Raw genomic sequence first — 23,528 nt, forward strand, 5'->3', positions numbered from 1 at the left:
AAAAAAAAATAATCAGTGTTTATGTACAAATATTAAAACCAATGCAACAATAGTGACTTCCTCTTGAACATCTGATATTAAAATGTCCTGATTCACAAAATTTGTTGTTATGCACAAGGTACTTTGAATAATTGGAATCTGTTTTATTAAGAGGACTATAACCATACTTTCTGTATTTTACAATTGATAGTATTTTCCCTCTTCCAATGAAAAATAGGAATAAAAAAATAGTAACCTTGTCATTATTTTATAAATTACTGTATTTAGTTTCCCCTCCTGTAGACAATGTGCTTGTAGTGCTGGGCAAATGGTGTCCCTATTGGTCAGTTTATACATTAGTTTACATTCAAAGTTGAAATACTTACCTAAAAGACTTTGGTTAAATTAAGTACTATCATTATGTTCTACTTGATCTGCACTTTTCATACATTTTCCATCCTCAGTTTTAAAAGTTAAAAACAGGAAATAATTACACAATTCATTGACCTAATAGTACACAATTTAGTACTTTGACCATGGCAAGAGGAAAATTAAACCTTTAAAAACCTAACATGAGAAGATGACATATGAGTGACCAAAGTAAAAGTATTGCTATAATCACAGCACCAGGTTACACTTCTAAATGAATCAGCTATCCCCTTCAGATTCCCTGTACATTAAAAGGATACATTTACCAACACTGCAATTGCCCGTTATGGATTTTTGGTTTGTTTGTATGAAAAACAAGTATAGCAGAAAACAAAGAATTCATCACAGTTTGTTATAAGAATTGTGCTTCACCATCAAAAAATGAAGGCAATATAATTTCTTCATATGGTTGCAATTCAGTTATTTTCATGTTGACTTTCCAAAGACAATTCTTTTAATAAACAGTAACAAGTTCTCAATTTTAAACGTTTCAACTGAGAGAAAAATAATTAAGTCCAGCTTCTAAATGAAAAATTCAATAAATAGCTATTTTACATGGATAAAGTTATCGTGGTACAAATTTATGAATGTCACATCAAGCATGCACAAAAATGTTACTATACACACAAGTAGTCAGAAAATATTGAAATAGATATCTAAAAAGATATGAAGAACTAAATATTTACAAAATCTTGCAAATTATTGCCTCATTTTAACAAGGAATTAAAAGTAAACTATAACAGCTAGCTAGCCAACAAGCTAAATAAGATCATCATTTAAAAATCTATTAGACTAGCTGAAATTAATTTTTCTCCCATAATTTTCTGAATTTTGGTCAAAAGTCTTTATTAAATAACTAAAGTGTCCATTCAACTTGCTGACAACCCAAGCCTTAGACAAGTCTCTGTCTACATTAAGAGCCCAGCAATGCATAGATAAATTGAATATATTACTGCATCAGCTAATGAGAATGGGCATGTTCATTTAAATGCAACTGTTATAAGCATTCAGTCATCTTTTATAATGATTTTTATACAGACCAGCCACTCACTGTAAACCCATAGACCTGAATGTATAACAATGAAGGATTATGACCAGTATTTTACAAAATTACATAAAATATGTTGATTCATAAAGAAAAGAAACAAGGTACACAGTTCAGCACAAAACACAGCAGCAAGAAACTGACAACTTGGCTAAAAATGTCAGAATACAACACAGGGCCAAGGCTATCCATTATTTACTGTGTACTTACCAGAATTCCATATTTCAGATGCATAAGATAAGAACTGATTACAAAATTATCTTTACTTTTGCCCACTGTACTAAACTAATTTAATATGATAAATGTGCTATTGCATAAATGCTTTAAAGTAATCTTCATTGCAGTGCTGTAAACTCCATACACTGCATCCATAACTCAGGATGTCAATGCAGTTCACAGTAAGCATAATAAATACCCTCTTCCCTTTCAAATATTAAAGTCACTACTTTCTAATTACTCAGCATAACCTTGAAGCAATTATTACAAATATCAACAATGCAAGCTTAATCACTTTAATAATCAAAACAAGTTTGTGGCAATTAAATTTGTAATATGAACAGTGCAAAGAAAAAGTATGGAGGGAAAAGGGTAATCCTGTTGATATTCTCCCACAAGAATTAGAGCTAACATTTTCAAGTAAACTTCATGAATGGCTAAATTGCACTCAATGGTCAAAATAAAAATTTATTGAGTTTAAATAGTTGCTTTTATGTGATACATTTTTACTCATCTGTTTCTATTTGACCAAAAGTAGTGAAGTGCCATTTTTGAGCTAATGACTCGCTAAACAAATAAATGCAATCCACTCTGAAGAAAAACTTTCAAATACATACTTCAAGGTTCTACTACTTCTAGATAAACTAGATAGTCCCTTAGAACTGTAACACTTTGAACTGCAGTGCTCAAAACAATTTGTCTTCCAAAATGCAGACTGTTTTTTTAGTGGTAAATCCTAAAGTGTGCAGACTGTAGCTTTATACATCAACTGTCCTAGGAAAGTTAAGTTACACAGGTGCATTAATCTTCAAAGTTGTGGACAAAACTCATCTGAATACAATAGCCTAAAATATATCTGTTTAAGCCAGTAAGTTTAAAGTACACAGATATCTCTGGCAGCATAATTCTTCTATGTAAGATAGCCATGGCCTATAATTTTGCAACAGCCTCCAAGTGTAGATCTTCATGATTTATCATGTTATGTCCCTTGTGCTAGCTTCCACCAAGATGAAATTGCTGGTTTTTTAAACTGAAGTGCTCTAGTTTAATATCACATGAGAAGGTTCCATTTAAAAAACATCCTTGTATGTTTGTGCAGTTTAAGTTAAAGAAATCCATCCCTGCCTTTATAAGAAAAAAAAATTAAAATAAAATGCTACATTGAGCAGGGATCAGGAACGGTACCTGTAAACACTGTTATTACACTGCATCCATTATGGCAAAAGTAACTTTGACTAAAAAGCCACTCCAATCAGTTCAGAACTTCCGTGCTGGTTTTGAAATGGTGGCCTCTCTCTACAGACTTTAAAATAAATTTGAAGCAGAGCTTAAAGCTGCACCACAGAGTTCTCTTAGTTCCAAACTCTGCCAAACATTTCCACATTTATGGACTGAAAAAAGAAATTACTCTTGGTAAATCAAGATATAGTTCTATACATAAAAAGACATCACTGATGTCAAAGTTCAAACTTCCAGTGAAAGACTAAGCAAACCTGATAGCTCCCATCAAGTTTATTACTACTGCATAAAGTACCCACTCCTTGTTTAGTTTTCCACAGTCATTCTGAGTGAAGGGCAGTATGCTGGTGAAGAGTATGGGTATTTATAAAACCATTTGTCTCATTTGCAGATAGACTGCTGAAGTCAGCCACTGAAACAGACATTTTGGCACTGGCAATATGGTGTGCATGGTTCTCAAAGTCCACACCGAGGTTATTTACAGAGACATCATTCATGAAAGATTCTGGGACAGCAATCCCCATTTTCAATCTCTTTGCAGGTCTTTCTGTCTCCTCACTGCACATGTTCCCTGGGTTTAACTCTGAGTGATAAAAGCCAGTCTCAAATAAATTAAAACAATCACTTTCACCATTGCTAGGCAAGTTAAGCAATTCTTCTGTTCCGATAGGCACATGATTAACTGGTGCTCGGGATAAGCTGTCCATAGGAGGGAAGGCATCATCCAGGCAGTTCACAGCTGAAGTGTGACAGACTGTAGCTACACTGTTTGTCAGTGCTGGAAAACAGATGAACATAAAATGTAAATGAAATAGTTGTTTATATAGTTACAACAAAAAGTTTGTGGGTTTTCTTTGTTTTATTTCCCTTGATTTACCTGTCAACTCATTGGTAGTGATAGAGTTCAGAATGCTTAACTGTTGATCGGGAATGCTTTCTGTTCGAGTATTAGATGTTAAAGCTGAAGAACGTACTGCTCCACCAAGAGCTTCTGCTTCATCTACCAAACGATCCATGTAGTCCCTTTAAGAACATGGCATTCATAATGGGTTATTTAACAGGAAAACAAGGCCTAAAAATGATGATGGATTTATTCTCAGTTGCCATAGCCACTTCAGCTTTACACTGCAATGATGGGAAGAAAAACTTATCTTTTACATTTACAATTTACAACAGAAAGCATATTCCAAAGACATTTTACTTACGTAACTCCAGGATGATGGTTATACCTCTTCTTTCCAAATCTTGTTTGCTGAGCAAAGTAATCATAACGTTCTGACTTTTTCCACATGTAATAGAAGGCCACACACTCAGCAACTGTTCTGGTTCTTACCTAAAGGAAGGCAAGAAGAATTGACAAGATAAATGCAAAGCATTATGTTTTGTCATTGCCCCAGTCCCCATATTCCTGCAATATTGTTAGTTTTACTGTTCTAGTATCTGTAACAAACAAATTAGATAAGAAGACCTGAAAAAGAGATCTACAGTTTCAAATTTTTTACTGAGAGGGTGGTCAAACACTAGAATGGGTTTCCTAGAGAGGTGGTCAATGACTCAGCCTGTCATTGTTTAAGAGGCATTTGGACAATGCCTTTAAAAACATGCTGAAACTTTTGGCAAGCCATGAAGTAGTTAAGCAGTTGGACTAGATGATCGTTGTAGGTCCCATCCAACTGAAACAGTATATTCTATTCTAAATAATTATTACATCTGTTCTATTGTATGCATTATTGTTGTTTAGGTTTGTTTTTTTAAACTAGACTGAAATTGTATCTACATCTGAAGCATTTCAGTTCATAACCTACATAGCAATTTTTTAAACTATGGGACAGACTCTCTTAAGAAGTAAAATACTGATCAACTGAATGACCCAAGAGAAGTGAAGTAGAAAAGACATTGGGTAAATGGAAAATTCTGGTCCATAGTAACAGACCAACTCATATGCTTTGTTGCACTTTGGAAAAAATATTTGAAAATTATTTATTTGTATCTCTGGTGAATTACTGTTTATGGGTAAGGTCCATTTAAAATTTGAACCACACAGATATTTAGCATAGGACAGGTTAAGCCAGGTGTTGAACAGGATTAACTGACTGTTGTTGAACAGCAACCACAGCCGTATAAAGTTTACAACAAAGGCATCAGTCTCCTGAAGAAAAAACTTGTTGTGGTCTAACCCCCACCAGCAACTAAGCACCACAGAGCCGCTTGCTCACTTCTTCCAGTGGGATGGGGAGGGGAAGAATTAGAAGGGCAAAAGTGAGAAAACTCATGGGTTGAGATAAAGACAGTTTACTAATTAAAAAAAAAAAAAATGCTAAAAAAGAGGAAAATAAAACCCAAGAAAAACAAGCAATGCATAAAAACCCAACTGCTCACCATCAACCAATTGATGTCCAGCAAGTCCCCCAAGCCACAGCATCCCCCACCCACCAACTTTCACCCCCCAATTTTATTACTGAGCAGGATGTCATATGGTCTGGAACACCCCCTGGTCAGTTGGGGTCAGCTGTCCCAGCTGGGTCCCCTCCCAACTCCTTGTGCACCCCTAGCCTCCTTGTTGGCAGGATAGTCTGAGGAGAAAAGGCTTAGACTCTACATAAGCTCTGCTCAGCAATAAATAAAACATTAGTGTCTTATCAACACTGTTTCCAGCACAAGTCTAAAGCATAGCCCATACTAGCTACTCTAAAGAAAATTAACTATCCCAGTCACAACCAGTACGAAACCCTCAAGGTGGTATCAAAACATACAGGAGATGTACAGAAAATTTGGAAACACACATACTGGCAACTGTACCAAATGATACATATACTTGATAAAAAAAAAAAAAGCCCAATTCCTATTCTTCAAGCATAGAGGAGTTAATCAGAAACAATTCAGATCAAGATTAGAACTCCTTTGTTGGTCAAAAAACAGAGTACTGATGGATGACTACACTTTCTGAAAACACAAAGAGCTAAGCCTGTTTCTGTAGAATTACACCTTCTGAGTGATGGAAATAATTAAAGATGTATTTTCCCCTCTCACAGACATGGTATGAAAATAATATACCTCTAGGAGAGGCAGACATTTTATCTGAATTTTAACATAAAGGCATATATGGAAGCAATATCAACATGAGTTGATTTCAAAGATAATATATTGACTCATGTTGCAACACCTAGCTTTTCCAATGGCATCAGAGGCAAAATTAGCATGGAAACACCAAGCTGCCTTTAATATGTTGGCTCTTATTTCACTCTTTTGCATAGATTCTGAAAAAGGCATTGCTTTTACAAACATTCAGCATCATATAAGCTACCAATTCTTCCATTTAACTGTAAAATACTAACCTTGTTTTTCTGTATGAGATGAAAGTCTTTTCCATAAATCAGAAGTGCATGTTCAAAGCTTCTGCATTCTTCTTCTGTCCATGCTGTCATCTCTTCTAGACAATTGCAAAAGTAGCATGATAAACTTATTTTCACTCACTAATCTTTGTGTTGCTAATGCCTGAACATCCAAACACTCTAAAACAACACCAACAGTTCAGTTATTTTGACCCATGTTCTTTCCTCTAATGTAAAGATATCCTACCTGAAATCTAGTATTCCTGCTTATAGACTCATAAAAAAGTATTTTATCCTGGAGGGGAAAAGACATTCAAAAGACTTGATTCATTATTTCTTTAGAAGTTTGTCATAAAAAAGAAACCCAGGATTTGTTAACATTATTATTTTTCTGAATATTCCTTCTTGCATCAGATACAAAGAACAGTGACTTGAAACAAAAGAGTGAAGAAAAAAACTCTGACTTTTTTAAGACAGAAGTGAATTTTAGTTTTACAAATTAAACAAAACACACTAAAAAGGAATAAGAGCTTTAAAACAAAGTAGCTCAAACTATTTGAGTAGGTCAGTTTTGTCTCAAGTATTGTTGCTTCCCTATCTTGATTGTGGCTTTGTGTCTATATATAATAAAGGAGGGATATTTCAGGCATCTTACATTCATAGTAGTGTTCTGTTCAGTTGTCATTTAAAGTCAGTGAGGGTGGAGAACAAAAACCAACAATCACATTTCAAAACATTTCTGGAAGCAGACACTGGAACAAAGTCTTTGCTGCTTTCAGATGGTGATAATCATTCCACTACAAGTCCATTAATTTTGCACTCACTACAGAATTCTCAAGCTTCAAAGAGATCCCCATGAAAAGTCTCACTGTTATGAAATTATCTTGGGAGATATAGATTTTTAATGCATATTGAGAATAGCAGTGAACTTCAGTGGATATAGATCATTGTACAATGATTATTCTAAGAGACAGGCAAGAACAGTATTATCATCCTTCACCATTTTTAATGAGGATATAAACCCCGTCTGATTTGGGGCCTGGGAAAGAATGAGCACTAGTCCTTAGGACAGAATTTGGGTCTCTAATACACAATCTCTCATAAAAGAGCTTTCTGAAACACTGCTCTGATATTCCTTATTCTTCCCTTCACCTTTATCTTAGATACTTAAGCTTTCAGAGCACCTAACTCATAAACATTCAAATTTCCCTTGGATCCAGTTCTGAGTAGAGAATATCTGCCAGAATACAAACTTATACTAGGGCTCATAGGCCATTTCTGCTTCATGGAACATGTGTCAAACTACAGGACAAAGAACTGTCTTTGCTAAATGATACACTGATTTTTATTTAAGGGTATAAATAAAGTTAGGGACAAACAAAATTGTTTTCCACTGTAAACTCAAGCAAAACTCTCCACACTCTACCATAGACCTAGAGAATTATTGTGGTAGAACCAAGTTTAGGGTTGACATAGCACAATGTTAGCACAGTGATGTAGAGTGGGGCTCACTCATATTATCGGCTATGTTCTCCTGATTCTCATATAAATGTAATCAGTTTATAATTGATCATTATCTCAAAAAGGTACTGTAATGTGGGGGAGAACTGCCTTATGGGAGCAAAATTACAACTCCCCCCCTTCTCCTCAGTCTGTATCACTCCTAAAATGGAAAAAAAATGGAAAAAAAGAAGGAAAGAAAAGATGTAAAATTTGATCATGCAACCTTTATACAAATTGCAAACTTCTCTAGCAGAAATCTCCATCTGGCCAACAGTCAGATTATACCTAATCTGAGTTATATACCTAATGGGAATTATTCAAAAACATATAAAGGACAATGCAGTCATCAATCACAGCCATCATAGCCAGCACAGCTTCATGAGAAGAAAGTCCTGCTTATCAAACCTGATTTCCTTTTATGACAAAGTTACCCACCTAGTTGATCAAGGGAAGCCAATTGGTATCATATTTTTGGATTTTGTAAAGCTTTCAATACTGTCTCTCCCAGGATCCTTCTGGACAAAATGTCCAGCCCGCAGCTGGATAAACACGTCACATGATTGGTGAGCAACTAGCTCATGGGTTGGGCACAAAGGGTTATAGTGAATGGGGTGGCATCAGAGTGGTGACCTGTCGCTGGTGAGGTCCCCCAGGGCTCCATCTTAGGCCCTGTGCTCTTCAACATCTTCATTAATGACTTGGACACAGAACTGGAAGGGATGCTAAGTAAGTCTGCATATGATACAAAACTGTGAGAAGCTGTTGACTCCCTTGAGGGCAGAGAGGCCCTGCCGAGAGACCTTGACCAATTAGAGGATTGGGCAATCACCAACTGTATCAAGTTCAACGAGGGTAAGTCCTGGAATGTGCACCTGGGATGGGGCAACCCTGGATGTATGGACAGACTGGGGAATGAGATGCTGGAAAGCAGTGCCACAGAAAGGGACCTGAGGGTCCTGGTCAATGGCAAGTTGAATATGAGTCAGCAGTGCCCTGGCAGCCAGGAGGACCAACTGTGTCTTGGAGTGCATCAGGCACAGCATCGCCAGCCAATCAAAGGAAGGTGATTTTCCCAATCTGCTCTGCACTGGGGTGGCCTCACCTCGAGTCCTGGGGACAGTTTTGGTCACCACAATATAAGAAAGATATAAAGCTAATAGAGAGTGTCAAAAGGAGGGCAACAAAGATGGTGAAGGGCCTTGAGGGAAGCTGTAAAAGGAGCAGCTGAGGTCACTTGGCTTGTTCAGCCTGGAGGAGACCAAGGTCAGACCTCATTGCAGCCTATAACTTCTTTGTGAGGGGAAGAGGAGGGGCAGACGCTGAACTCTTCTCTGTTGACCAGTGACAGGACCCAAGGGAACAGCTCGAGCTGTGTCAGCGGAGGTTTGGGCTGGATATTAGGAAAAAATTCTTCACCCAGAGGGCAGTTGGGCACTGAAACAGGCTCCCCGGGGAATGCTCACGGCCCCAAGTATGCCAGAACTCAAGGAGCATTTGGTTGGATTTTTGGTGTGTCCTGTGCAGGGCCAGGAGTTGGACTCTGATGATCCTTGTGGGTCCCTTCCAATTCAGCATATTCTATGAGTAATCTGTGCTAAAGACATCATGGAAAGGGATGTGCTTATTAATCTGAATCTTATTCATGTGTTTTCTACCCCCTCCAAAGACATTTCTTAAAAAGCAGATACTTCTCTCTTACCCTGAGATGCTTTTCCATTTGAGCAGTATCTCTCAATTGCTTCTTTAACATTATGGCTACTTTTGAGAAGCTCATATAGTGCCTATAAAATAGAAATCATCTTTAGAAAGAGTTAAAGTTTCCAAATATCCTATCTAAATTTCTGAAACAAGCCTTTAAGTGAACATATCTAATGTAAAAAGAGGATGTATCTTTATACAGGATGAAAATGTTAAAATAATCAAAAGCAAAACCATCCAAATGTTAAGGCAAGGTTTAATTAAGCAAATGTAAAACATTATATGTAATAATTAGAAAAGATGGATTTGTCAACAGCATGCCAATTGGAAACATCATAGATCACACTGCCAATATTCAAATACTCAATTTTAAGCATGTGTTTAAAATTACAAATAAGATCATAACCCCAGTAACATCCAACTAAAAAAATATTGCTGCCTTTATAATACAAGGAAGAGAAAAAGAACACATTAATTACAAAGCAATGTGTCACAAATGGAACAGGATATAAAATATACTTGTTCATTGTCACGTGTATGTAGTCCTTCAGGAATTCTGCCAATCATATTTTCATTTCCTGCTCTTAAGGAGGTTTCAAAAAGGTATTCTTTAACTTTACTTTCTGAGATCACATCAGGTTTCCAAAGTAAATGGTCTTCATTTTCATAGGCTGTTAAAACAGAATTAATTTATGGCATGTGTGACATTTTTAAGGCTAGAACATAAAAAGCTATTTCACAAAGAACAGGAATACAGAAGTAATCAAATCAAGCACTGTCATGCCACTTTCAAATTACAGTTCATTTTTTTTCCAAAAAGCCTTAGTTTAGAGAGAGACTGCCGTGTGGTATGGTGAAGAGATTCAGACTCCATGAAGATGAGATAAGGGACTGGCTCTTGAGACACAATCTCTACAGAGGAGCAGCTTGTTGATAGGTAGATGATTCAAGTCAAATTATGCATATGTACTAATCTTCATATAAAAAAAACTAGCAAAACCACTCAGTTTTATTCAGATGTTTACAACAAATAAGCTATCATTTACAATAAAAAATGTACTTTAATATTTCAAATACTGCATATAAAATAAAAAAAGAGGTGGCAGCTAACTGGTAATTTTCAACTAAAATTTGCTAAAACTTACTTAGCAGAATGGAAATCTAGGTCTCAATGTGGTAATTTCTTTTTCCATTCACTAACAACTGAATGCTGTTAACTATTTTACAAGCAATCAGGATGTATAGTCCACCTTCATAGTATACTGAAATCATGTACGTACCTCTTAAGTAGCTTATTTGAAATATATTGGAAATACTCAAGAGTTGGCCTGAACCCTTATCTATGCACACATTTAAATTCCAGATTAAACTAAATCCTTTACTCTGATCAATAGATGTATTTACACATAATGCTTTATGTACTCTCTTGGCAATTCAAATTAGTTATTAAATTCAAACACACCCAAGTATAATGGCAGTTACACTAGAAGAGATGAAGATTATCAAATCTCTTATAACTGCAGGAAAGAATATTAAGCTAAGGTGAAGAATAAAATTGCATCTCCTTCTAAAGTTCTGTTATGATTTAAGAACATTGAAAGCTTTTAAACAGACATGTTACAAGTGTAAGGTTTATAGAGCAGAACTGCTTTCTAGCACAATTTCAGTAGCTGGGACTTCACAGCAGAAATATAAGGCCCCGTTTGCCATCACAAGCTCTTCAGGGAGTACAAAAGAGGCTTTTACAGAATCCTCCACCCTCTCCAAGCATTGCTGAGCTCAGCTTCAATCTCCATTATCAACCAAGACAACCCAGCACTTTTTGCTGGAATCCATGCCTGATACTCTCAAGAGGAACTCCTCAGACTCTCCCATCTGGTAGCTACCTCTTTGCTCCTGGCTATGCCAGTGAACAGTACTCTCCCTGGTTCTCTCTAGCACCAGCTTGTTCCAGAGAAAGTTGTCAGATTAATGCCTTCCTAATCATCCTCTGGTTATTGGCCCTTCTCTAGTTCATGACCAAGGAGAAGTCAAGATGTGTAAATAGTAAAAGGACTATTCAGATAAAACTGGTTTTCACTCTTCTATTTCTTACAACCAGTAAGCATCATGCTCAAATCATAGAAAATAGAAAACTTCCATAGATCTCTTAAGCGACACAAGAGATGTTAATTTGCTAATGCTTCCAGCCAGTGAAGGTTTCTAAAGGTACCAAATAAAACTTTATTTAATAGTTATTTCTTCTACTCTCGCACAATTTCAGTTTTTAACCTAAACTTACACAGCAATAACATCATACTTAAAACAACTTTGTCTTTTTAAATACAAGGTATGTCGAGACCTACATCTTCTACTCATGCTATGGAAAATTCAAATACTTCATTGCTTTGTTTTTCATAACCATTTTGTAACCCACACTGTTGTGCTTGCTAAAAAAGAAGCAAATAAAAATACTGAAAATCTTCAATGTAAACTTACATGTTCATAGCCCAGTTATGATATCCTGATGAAAATATTTTCTTCTTGACCCACAGTTTGTTGCCGCCTAAAATTGCTAGATACTTTGGAATTAACACTCTAATCCACCCTCATATGTCTTCTTGAAAATATCCTCTCAAAGTTGTAGAATCACACTTTTAAGATATAATTATGTGGTTGCATTACTTCAGTTGATTAGGGTTTTTTTGGTTGGTTGGTTGGTTTGGTTTTTTTAACTAAGTCATTGAATTTATCTTATAAATTTAAATAACATTTTTCCATCAGCTGCTATGTATAAATATAAGATAAAAACTAAAACAGAATAACTTACCCTTTTCATTATCATTGTATCTGCCAAGGTAAGGTGGAACTACAGCCTGATACTGTGAACCAACCATTATTTCCTGAAGATGTAACAAAAATCATAAGAAAACGGTATTAATATTCTGTGCATGGAAGCATTAAAAATTCCATTAACATAAGATTTTGCAGATAATTTCAGAATTAAGGTACTATTTTAGATATGTACTATAAATTTTAATGCATTTTTTTAATAGTAAAAGTTCTCTTAATTTTTTCTTTTTCTTAAGATATAGTTATTACCTTTCTCAAATCTTCAGATGAATTACCATTGTCTGCCTCTATGTCTTCACCATCTGATTCCTTATCTCCATCACACATAGTGTTTGCTTCAGACACAAATAAGTTGGTTTTAGCTAGGAAGAATTTTCAGTTCAAACACAGAACTACAAGATATTCTTTACTTTTGAAAGGAGCCCTGCTTTTATTCTGGGAGACACTCATCACCAGTCTGTTGATTTACATTTCTATCAAACTAGAACAAAGTCAGAAAGCATTGGTGCTTTCATATTGCAGAACTGAAACATTTACCATTATTTCAACTAAGACAATATTTCTAACAGCCAAAAGGAAATTAGATTATTTTTCTTCATTTATTTTCTTCAATAAATGCTTACACCTTATAGAAAAGGTATAAGAAAAACAGAAAGCTTCCAGGGCTATGACTTAGCCATGGGTTAATCACAAAGAAAGTTGAAGGCAAGTCTTTATTACCTACTGAAGCCTTTCATCTGAAGCTTTAATTGGCATTCAAAACATTCCTGTAAACAAGGCTACCTCAGCAAGGACTAAAGATATAGCAGATATACAGAAAACAGAATAAACAAAAGATAACAAAAATGACAAAGAGTGTTTCTTGACACACATTAACTATTAATTAAGAAAAGCTACTATATTTTTAGAAAAATTAATTGTGCTTGTGCTTAGAGTGATGCCTTAAGTTTTAGCTTTCATATTTTTCCCTAGGTGTGTAGTTTTGAGCTTCATATTAAGTGTTCATGAGCTCTCTTCACAGAGTAGGTAAACAATTCCTTTTCTAGCTTGATACCAAGGAAAATCGTTACAATTTTCAGGCTCAAAAGCATAAACAATGGTGGACTGAAGAGAGAAAACAAGAAAGATAGGAATTCATAACCTGAAGCTGTGATCGGACAATTAACCCCAATATGCAGATAGACCAAAGCTTATAAAAATGTGAGACCTCGTGACCAGTTGTCCATTTTGTGACCATTTTTAGACCCATCTTGGGTGTAGACCTGGCCAGGCTCTTGTACTGCCCAAGATGTATCCTTTAAGGCCTTTCAATAAATACCTACTTTATTCTTAACTCTGTCTAGCCTCTGTTCTAGGTTAGCCTTCTCAAGGCATCATGAGCACCATATTAAATATAGGTCTTTTAGGTAATCAATAAGACAAATCAAAGACAATATTCATGTATAACATCCTGCAAAGCACTGTTTCTCAATCCCATTCTGCAATTTTGATATTTTAAACTAGAAAGCTATCTAGTTTATAGTATATGGTAAGACTTTATGAGTACTATTATAAAATTAGGTTTCCTACATCTTAATGGCCGAGGAAAGAAGTCAGTAGCCTCATGTGAAGTAACTGATGGTGTCAAGTCATCAGCAGAGGACTGTGTTTCTTCATCATCACCTGACAAGAGGTCTTTAGCTATTTCCTCCTGTATCATTAAAAAAACAAACAAAAAACTTCAGACAGACTATTAAATATAGACTGGCAAGCATTTAGATTCAGCAAATTGTAAGTCTCATTATTTAAAATTAATCATTTTACCATAAGCAATTTTAGCAGACTGTTCACTATTAAAAAGCTAATCCACTCCTAATTCTCAAAACAAATATAACCATTCATTTCCGAGTTGAACACGGAGGTTTATTTCCCCCTTGTTTTCTATTAAAATAAATGCACAAGTAGTAACCCCTGCAAGCATCAAATCTCAGATGTTCATCCAACTGCTTTTAAATAAAAAAAAAAAAGTGAGTGGAAACATTTTAAATTCTGTCATTCTTTACATCACAGATGCCCCTTAAATTCGGGGGGGTTGGGGTGGGGGGGGGAAAGAGGGGTAATGGGTGACCAAAAAAAAACCTAAACCAAAATCCAGGCACTTTCATAGTGATTAGGGAGGCAAAGAACTGTATTAGACAAGAAGCCAAGTACATTTCAAGTACATTTCTGTAGCCTCGACACAATGGTGACTCCTAATGAGAATCAGATGTGCAGAGCCATCATTAAACTCTACTTTCTGTGGAGTTTCTAATTTCATCATACTTATGGAAAGCAAAAAAAAGACACGTACTTACTACCTACAGATTTTATAATACAAACTACTAGCTGCATGCCTTATTGCCACCAATCAGATTAGTTTCAGAATTCAAAGTTAGCCTGTGAATCATAAAAACTGTAGTTTTGTGTTTCTATATTCAACAATGCGATACATATAGTAATTGCACAGAAAACAATCTTTCACTCCCCAAAGGTGAAATTTTTACAAATTATATGCATTTGAAAGAAACATTCCAAAGCACCCAGTAGTGCACTTTTCAAGTTATCAACAAAGGTTTGATACATAACATGCATGTTCGAAGCCAGAATTATTATTTCTGGACATTGCATACATTAAAATAAACCACAGAACTTTTCAGAAAAAAATCTCACTTCTATAAAATAAAAAGAAAGGAAATCTATTTAAAGTTCTCTGAATGTGTTTTAGAAGAACCATTACCTTATTCATTTCTCAACTGTAATAATATAATGCCACTAAAGTTGCTATGCATTTGTGTGATAATTATAATTAAATTCAGATCCTAAATATCTTTGAAAAATAATTAAAAGTACAATCACAGAATCATTTAGGTTGGAAAAGACCTTTAAGGTCATTGAGTCCAACCATAAATCTAACACTGCCAAGTCCACCACTAGTACAGTAACTCTTAATTGTATGTTGAAATTGACAAAGATATGTATTTTGTAACATCAAGAGACAGTGAAATATAAGTTAAGGTCACAGAGATTTCTACTTTTAAACCATAATACGGTGGAAAACAGTTCTGACTTACTTTATCTAGAGTCATATCTGGAAGCTCATCTGCAAGTTCACTTGGAGAGCTATCCACACTGGAACCAGCCATAACTGGAATTGTGGGTTCATAGCCATAGAATGCCAGCAAATCTTCCAACGGCATGTTTCCTTCCTAATACAAGAAGATTTACAAACATTTCAACATATTGCCAAATACTTGTAAACAGTTCAGGCCTAAAAGGATAAGACATATTTTGAAAAACAAAAGTAAAAAACAAACAAGAAAAACTTAATTGAAAGCAGGAATCTTGATTAAAGATCTAAAATATTTTCAGGCATGAGACTGAAATAATTTATAACTGTCTCTTGGTATATAATGAAGTCCCATTAAACTATTGAAGAAAACCATTTAGTGGATGAAACTAAAGAGTAATTATCAAAAATTTGCTCCTTATCTGATTCATACTGTAGAACATGATTTGCCTATATTTCTCCAAGACAGAAGACAGACTAGGAACATAAACAATCCCCTTACAAGAAATGCAGAAAAACTTGAAAATTTTAGTCCTATATAGTTACAGCTGCAAGTGTGCAAAACACCACAGAAGTAAACCAATGTAGCAATCTTTTATCCCTCCTTTCCATCTTCTGCACAATACATTTTATTATGACTGTAGAGGTGTTGTAGTTTAACCCCAAACAACAACTAAGTACCACACAGTTGCTCACTCACTCCTCCCCAGTGGGATGGAGGTGAGAACTAAAACAGTAAGTGAAAAAACTCATGACTTGAGATAAAGACAGTTTAATCATAAAAAAATAAACTTTTTTTTAAATGCAAGGAAAATAGGAGAAAAAAACACAACAGAACAAAGAAAAAGGTATATAAAACCCAAGAAAGACAAATAATCCAAATGAAAACAATTGCTCACCACCAACCAACTGATGCCCAGCTAGTCCCCAAGCAGTGGCTTCCCACCACCATTCAGCCACTTGGCTTGTTTGATCATGGCATACATTTAACATTCATGGATAACCTGTGCAGTGCCATCAAGTCGACCTCAGTCATGAGCCCATTTGTATGCTGCTTCCTACATATCTTGATGTGCCATGGGCCAATCGAGCTATAAATAGGTCACCCTTCTGTTCCCAGTCCAGATCCACCTGAGCCACTTCAATCCCAGCAGCCTGATCCACCTGCTTATTGTTTCAATGCTCTTCAGTGGCCTGACTCTTGAGTACATGAGCATCTACATGACATACCTTCACAACCAGGTTCTCTGCCCAAGCAGCAATATCTTGCCACAATGCAGCAGCCCAGATGGGTTTATCTCTGCACTGCCAGTTATCCTGTTTCCATCGTTGCAACCACCCCCACAGGGCATTTGCCACCATCCCTGAGTCAGTGTAGAGATAAAACATTGGCCATTTTTCTTGTTCAGCAATATTTGTAGCCAGCTGGATGGCTTTCACCTCTGCAAACTGACTCGATTCACCTTCTCCTTCAGCAGTTTCCACAACTCGTCGTGTAGGACTCCATATGGCAGCTTTCCAATTTTGATGTTTTCCTACAATATGACAGGATCCATCTGTAAACAGGGCATATTGCTTTTCATTTTCTGGTAGTTTATTATATAGTGGGGACTCTTGAGCCTGAGTCACCTCCTTTGGCAACACTGAAGTTTCGACCAGTTCACAATCACTTTCAGAATTCCTGGGCGGTTGGGGTCTCCCATTCAAACCCATTATGTGATCAGTGCAACCCACTTACTCCATGTAGCATCAGTTGCATGATGTGTAGAGGGGACCCTGCCTTTGAACATCCGGCCCAACACAGGAAATCGAGGTGCCAAAAGGAGCTGTGCTTCAGTACCAACTACTTCTGAAGCTGCTTGAACTCCTTCATATACTGCTAATATTTCTTTTGGAGGCTGCCTCTTCTGATTTGCTCTCCTGCTCCCTGTTAGGAGAAGCTTCTTCATCTCTTACTAAACAAGTTGACTTCTGCTTCCATTGTTTCTGCCTCTTTGGAATAGCCAGGGCATCTTTTTCTTTCCCCCCAAATATTCTATCACTTCATCAGGATTCCGCACTTGTTCAGGGTAGAAGTTCCAGACCACTGGAGGTGTAAACCTTTCTAGACACCTGTCCATATTCTCCCACATGCCTTGCCACTCATAACCACACTGCTGCAGGGCCTGGGTCATATTCTTAAATAGCTTGTTAACCTCATTAAAAGCTGAAGTAATATTCCTAAGAAACACAAATAGAAGTATTTAGACTACCCAAGGATGTTCAAGATACTGAAGAGTTATTGTAACAAGGGAGAAAACATGACGAAAGGTGGTGGTGAAGGTGCCATTCTGTGTTATCTCCACAAAAAAAAACCCTCAGAGGAAGAAGTATACTTGTTAATTTTCTCCATGAGATGGTACCTAAAGTACATTAATCTTCAGTACAGAGCCCAAATACCAGATTAAGCTCAAGGCCAGTGTTTTAATAATAAATCTTGCAGGCAAAACATCATTAAGCACTACAGAGCACAGCAAGCTGCAAAATCCAACACCAATCTTTAACACATACAGCAAAAAAAGAGAGAATGGCATAGATCAGACAAGCTAATATCAAGAACAGATAAATCAATATCATGACCTGCAAATGTTAACAGATGTAAATTCTTCCTAATGTTATGGTCAAATCTATTATCTCAAACCATTTGTGCCCTGTTGTGGCTTAACCCTGGATGGCAACTAAACACCAGAGAGCTGCTCCTTCCCTCCCTCCCCCATGGGATGGGGGGAAGAGAATTGGATGAGTGAAAAAGAAACTTATGGGTTAAAATAAAGACAGTTTAATGTTTAAAAAGACATAATAATTTTTAAAAATTATAAAGAAAAGAAAAAATAAAAAGAGGGGGAAAGTAAAGACCAAGAAACACAAGTTATCCAAATGAAAACAATTGCTCACCATGAACCAACCAATGCCCAGCCAGTCCCTGAGCAGCAGGGCAGTGTGAGAAGCAGAAAAAGCCTTGGCTCTGTGTAAGCTTTGTTCAGCAATAACTACAATATCAGTGTGTTATCAACACTGTTTAAGCACAAATCCAAAGCATAGTACCATACTAGGTACTAGGAAGAAAATTAACTCTCCCAGACAAGACAGACCAGTGCAGAAAGTAATAGGAGAAAAACAGCTAATGATACAGAAACAAAAATCAAGAGAAAGGCTTAGTTTATAACTTCTTTTTTCCAACAACTTTTGATAAAATTATTTTACTAAATATCATCATACTTGCATCCTAACACAATTAATAAAACAAACTGTTGAAATTTTTTGTTACCTGATTCAAGTTATCAAATAATTAAAAATATTTTCCAATAATTGATACCTTTAAAAGTTATATTACCTTCAAAAATTTCTTGTTGAACTTATACACTGATTAAACTACTTGTTTTCTTTAATCAACGAAGGTCTTAGTCCTGCAAAGACTTTTCACAATGGGTAAATACAAATTCATGTGCCAGTCTTTCCAGGATTGGGACATAAAGTACTAAAGTGTTTAAGATGAGCAGCTCTCAGTTCTTTTTCCTTCTTTTACAGAAGCAGTAAGATCATTTTGTGGAGTACCAACTCCATTTTAACCACCAGACTTGGCAAACTGCTTCACTATTATAATTGCAAGTCCATAATTAGCAAAAATACAATTGTAAAAGGAAGCAAAGCAAAACCAAAACAAACAAAAACCCTAGAAGTTAAGAACATTTGTTTTTAAATGGACTACAAAAGCACAGCCTCCTATTTAATGCTAAAAATTACACTTTCCTGGAAGTCTGTTGATCAAAATCTGCAGTTATGCTGAGTGGTGTAAGTGGGTCACTGAATGGTAATGCAAGCAGCATCAGTTTGTGGCTATTTAGCATTCAGCAGGCATTTAAAATGGGTGATGCACTGACACAGATGAACAAGAGGTAGAAACAGAAAAAACATGTAATTAAAGAATGTAAAAAGGAATAGGAAAAGCCAAGGAGCGCGCTGGTCATTTTGCACACCCAGCAAATGCCAAACTGATGAAACTGAGATATAGAACTACAATTTATGTAGCAAATGAATGTGAAAAATGTGTAAAACAGGACTGTGCTTCCAGATTGGAAAACTAAAATTTGACCAGCAGAATGAAACACAACTAGCTGTCACTTAATGTATAATTTAAACTTATTTCCAACTTATAAAATTTAAAAGTGACATTAGATAATAAGACTTTAAAATCAGTAATTTCTTTTCCAAAGTGAAGAAGTTATTAAATGAAAAAGACAAATCTGAACTTAACACTAATAACTTTGAGAAGCTAAGGTCAGCCTTTTTGTGAGAAAGCACTGCTATATCCTAACCAAACCCAATATTTTTTTCTTTAAAAAAAAATAAAAATAAAAACAACTCCAAAGACATTTTGCAGAAAATTGTGTTATGCAATACAAACTAAAGAACAGGTTGAATGTTCTCTTTACTAAAAAGCTACAACATATATGGACATTTAGGAAAGAGCAAGTCAATCTTACCTTTTCTAAATCTTCAATTTCAGAGCTGAAATTTTTGTTTTCTTCCATCATTTCCTCCTCTTCATCAAGAGTTTGTTCATCATCATAATCATGTACCAGCATTTCAGCAGAAGGGTCAAAGTCATGATCCTCAGAGGATAAAGAGCCAACTATCAAAAAACCCTAATTTGAGTCATTTTTTTTCTATACCAACATATGAAGTTACATCACAGAAAAAAAATAAGGTTACATGAGTCTTTACATACATAGTTAGAACTCTCAATGGAATAAGTGGAACAAATTCTTAACTACCTGACAAATTAAACTATTTTAGCTGGCCTTCCCTTTTTGTATTGTAATAGGTGCCATTTTCTCTCTTGCAGTATAGAGTACTTGGGAAAAGTATCTAAACTACTGAAACAAAGTTTCAGAAAGTACAATACCAAATTAATATTTTACTGAATAAAAGATTGTTTTAAAGATCCTGGAAATGATCATTAAAGTATAACATCCACATATCACAAGATTTCAGATGCTGCAAGACACTGATTTAGAGACTCAGATTTTATATATATTATTTATATGGTAACTAGCATAGCATTTCACTGATTAGCAGCTAACTTAGGTTGGAAACCAGTTTCCTAACAAAATCAGGAAAATAAGCAGTAAGACTCACTTCAGATTAGTCTCACAGATGAGCTCTTTTAATATAACTAATTTAATTCTTAGTAATTGATCTAAAAAGGAAGAACAAATGTAGGAGAGTTTCAAGAAATATAGAGGAAAATATACCAGAAATAACAAAACATTTCTAATGGATCACAGTAATTAACAAGTCATTATGACAGCTCTGTGGTCCAACAGACACTTTTTCATTACCCAAGAGGATACTCATAAGTCATAAAAATGTACTGTTGTTATTTTAAGTGCATTTGTTAGAAAGCACTATATTCAACAAGTTTTTAAGATGCAAATATTCTGTACAGCAATGTCAGTGTTCTACAATGAAAATTACTGAAATACAGGGTTGTTTTGTTTTTCAGTGTTCACTTTCTTAAGACTTTCATGATGGAGAAAAAAACAGACTAGGATATTTCTCTTTCACCTCTGGTTTCTCCTTCTAGTTCTTACATACTAGAGCTCAGCCAGTGCCAAGAGCAGATACACAGAAGTAAATGCATTCCCCAAATATTTTTCAGGAGTAGCCCTGCTGATGTTAAATAGGCTTCCTTGTGTAAATATTCCAAAGAACCTTAACAGTAGTTAAAACCTTAACAATTATATATCATTATGATTTTAAATGTTTTCTGATATTATCAAGAAATCAAAAATTTACACAACCCTGCAGTTATCAGCAACAGAAGTGATCTCTCTGCAGGCTACATGGTTTTACTGAACTGCTGTCTTAAAAATGCTACAAAACTTTATTTTCATTTTGGGTTCTGAGCAGCCAATTACTAACTGTGACCAGAGGTAAGGGAATAACTTCACAGAGCACATCTCTTAAAAATCAGGCAGGCAGTTAGTTACATGAACATGAAGCATTAGTAGAGCTACAAGGCAAGAGAAGGTAAGTTTGGGAAGAAGGAGGAAGGAGAGAGTGGCATGCAGGCAGCAGGCTAGGTACTGGGGCAGAAGGTGGACAAAGACGAACCTGGGCTCGAACTCCCAAAGGAAGCCTGCAGGGAGAGAAAAAGAGTGAGGTGAGACACAAGTTCTATCCAACCCAGCAGCAGGTAGGGAGTCTCCATTTCATGCCCCCTCCTATCCCCTCCCCCCCAGAGCTGCTCCCTTCCCCCACCAGCCCCCGCCCTACTCTCCCCTTCATCGTGCTCACCCTCTCCTATCCCTCCTTCTCTCCCTCGTTCCCTGCCTGTCTCTCTCCTTTTTTCCTCCTTCCCTGGCAAAAGTCCCCCAAGGAGCATCGCCTAACCCACTCCTTCTAACCCCGGTGGGACATGACAGTGGCAGGCAGAGGGAGCCGGACCATCAGCGTCTTCCCCGCTGCCAGGCCAGGGCTCGCTTCTCCTCCCTCCCGCCGAGCGTTTCTCCATCGCCTGCTCTGCGGCGCCGCCGCCACTGGCCCGTCCCGCGCCCTCCGTGGCTTGGTGCAGAGACCACGCGCCTGGCCACAGCTTGTCGGCCACCCGCGGGCAGCGAACTCGGGAGCCGCGCTGCGCGGCACCCGCCGTGCGGCCTAGTCGCGCAGGCTCCCAGTGCCCAGGCGTTGCAGGTCGCCTCGCTGGCCACCCCGCGTCGCCGAGCCGTCCCAGAAGCACCTTACGGAGATGGGGAAGCGGGTGAAGAAGGCCCGCCAGCAGCGGGACCCCGCAGGGAACTAGCCGAATTCCAACGCCCCAGCCCACTTTCCCCGCTCACCTCCGCCATATTGGGATGATCGAGCTAAGCAATAGCGTTGCGCCGAGTGCCCGGATGAGGCCGCTAAGCCAATGGCAGCCGCCGAGTTCTAGTCGGAGACAGCCAGGGAGTGAAGAAACGGAGAGATCGGCAGGACTGAACTGGGGCGGAGGAGGTAGTGTCGAGACCCCGCCTCCAGTGGCGCCGCGGCCTCCCGCTCTGGCTAGCGAAGGCGCTCTGCCTGGCCGGCCTGGAGAGGGCGCTGGACGCCCGCCGCGGAGCCTAGGCTTGAGGGGCGCGGCCCCGGCCGCTGGCCTCGCCTCGCCACGCCTCGCCTCGCCGCCCGCCCGGGGAAGCCTCGGCCAGCAGAAGCTGCCCGTCACGGGGCGAGGTGAGCGGGAGTCGCTGGGGCCCTGAGGCCGGCTGGAGCCAAGGTAACTCGGACGTCCCCTGGTTTCGGCGCCATGCCGCGCCTGTCTGAATGAGCTTGTCTGTGACTGCTGCGACTTGCAGTCCTGTTCCGGGGCCGGGAATACTGTGCGGAAACATTACCCTGTGACCAAGTAATACCCGGGTTTGTGACCTACTCTTCACTCCGTATTGAGCCCCTTCCTAAGTGCTGGTGTGGAGTAGTTATGCTAACACCTTGCATCCTAAGTGTCTGAAGCAGAAAACAAAATGTCAAAGCCTACAAACCTTGCTGTTGTTGATTGCCTGCTGTGGGTTAAACAGAGAAAGTGAAATTTACTTTGCAGTGGATATTGTATCTAAAAGTTGAGGTGTTTTATGTACAAAGTAATATGTATTCCATTTTTAGTGGTTATTTTTTGTCCCAGTACACAGGAAGTGGGAATTTGGCCGTTTTCAACTTGATCCCAGGCTATCAAGACTCATGCTTTTAACTTTAAAATGACATGTTTTTGCCTTTGGCCAAAATAGCATCTGCCATACTTGCTATATAGAATATTGATCTTCTGGAGGAATGGCGTGCATCACAGTGACATTCAATTGCAATAGTGCCCCAGACTGTGTCCCATCCTGAGAATTTGGGAGGCTAAAGGCTGTATCCTGAAGTGAACAGTTTCTAAACTGGGTTTGCAGACAGTGCAACAATTCCAAGCTAGTTTAGGTACTTAAGTAATGAAGCTCCATACAGTTTAATTCATTCTGTTGTTGCTCTGAGAAACAGAGTAAATTAACTAATGTCACATGCTGCACTGCTGAGTCTAGTCTACTTCCAACTGTCCAAACAACACAGCAGCCTGAGATGCAGACATACCTGCACTTGATATACCTAGGGGTAAGATATT

The 23,528-nt window shown here is 37.6% G+C and overlaps 1 protein-coding gene across 5 annotated transcripts; it reads right to left on the minus strand.

Annotated features, from left to right (window-relative positions):
- LOC131591976 (mesoderm induction early response protein 3-like) lies at positions 1-22,564 on the minus strand. 5 transcript variants are annotated; one of them, XM_058863149.1, is made up of 13 exons: positions 22,240-22,564; positions 21,515-21,539; positions 19,882-20,010; positions 15,363-15,497; positions 13,843-13,963; positions 12,523-12,608; positions 12,251-12,323; positions 9,961-10,112; positions 9,443-9,524; positions 6,244-6,338; positions 4,114-4,241; positions 3,786-3,931; positions 1-3,686 (listed from the first exon to the last, which is right to left on the minus strand). In XM_058863149.1, the coding sequence occupies exons 3-13, from the start codon at positions 19,981-19,983 to the stop codon at positions 3,229-3,231; spliced, it is 1,578 nt and encodes a 525-aa protein (XP_058719132.1). In that variant the 5' UTR covers positions 19,984-20,010; positions 21,515-21,539; positions 22,240-22,564; the 3' UTR covers positions 1-3,228. The 5 variants fall into 5 exon arrangements, with proteins under 5 accessions (XP_058719132.1, XP_058719128.1, XP_058719127.1 ...); XM_058863145.1 differs by having other exon boundaries at positions 6,244-6,335; positions 19,882-20,030; XM_058863144.1 differs by having other exon boundaries at positions 19,882-20,030.
- Positions 22,565-23,528: the final 964 nt, after the last annotated feature.

This window comes from Poecile atricapillus, chromosome W (genome assembly GCF_030490865.1).
Source record: "Poecile atricapillus isolate bPoeAtr1 chromosome W, bPoeAtr1.hap1, whole genome shotgun sequence".
NCBI classification, from domain to species: Eukaryota; Metazoa; Chordata; class Aves; order Passeriformes; family Paridae; genus Poecile; species Poecile atricapillus.

Excerpts from the sequence above, each read along its gene's own strand:
- LOC131591976 (XM_058863144.1), bottom strand. Across the intron at positions 10,113-12,250 it reads ATACAATGATAATGAAAAGG|CCTATGAAAATGAAGACCAT; the intron begins GTAAGTTATTCT and ends CTGTTTTAACAG. Across the intron at positions 9,525-9,960 it reads ATACACGTGACAATGAACAA|GCACTATATGAGCTTCTCAA; the intron begins GTATATTTTATA and ends TCTATTTTATAG.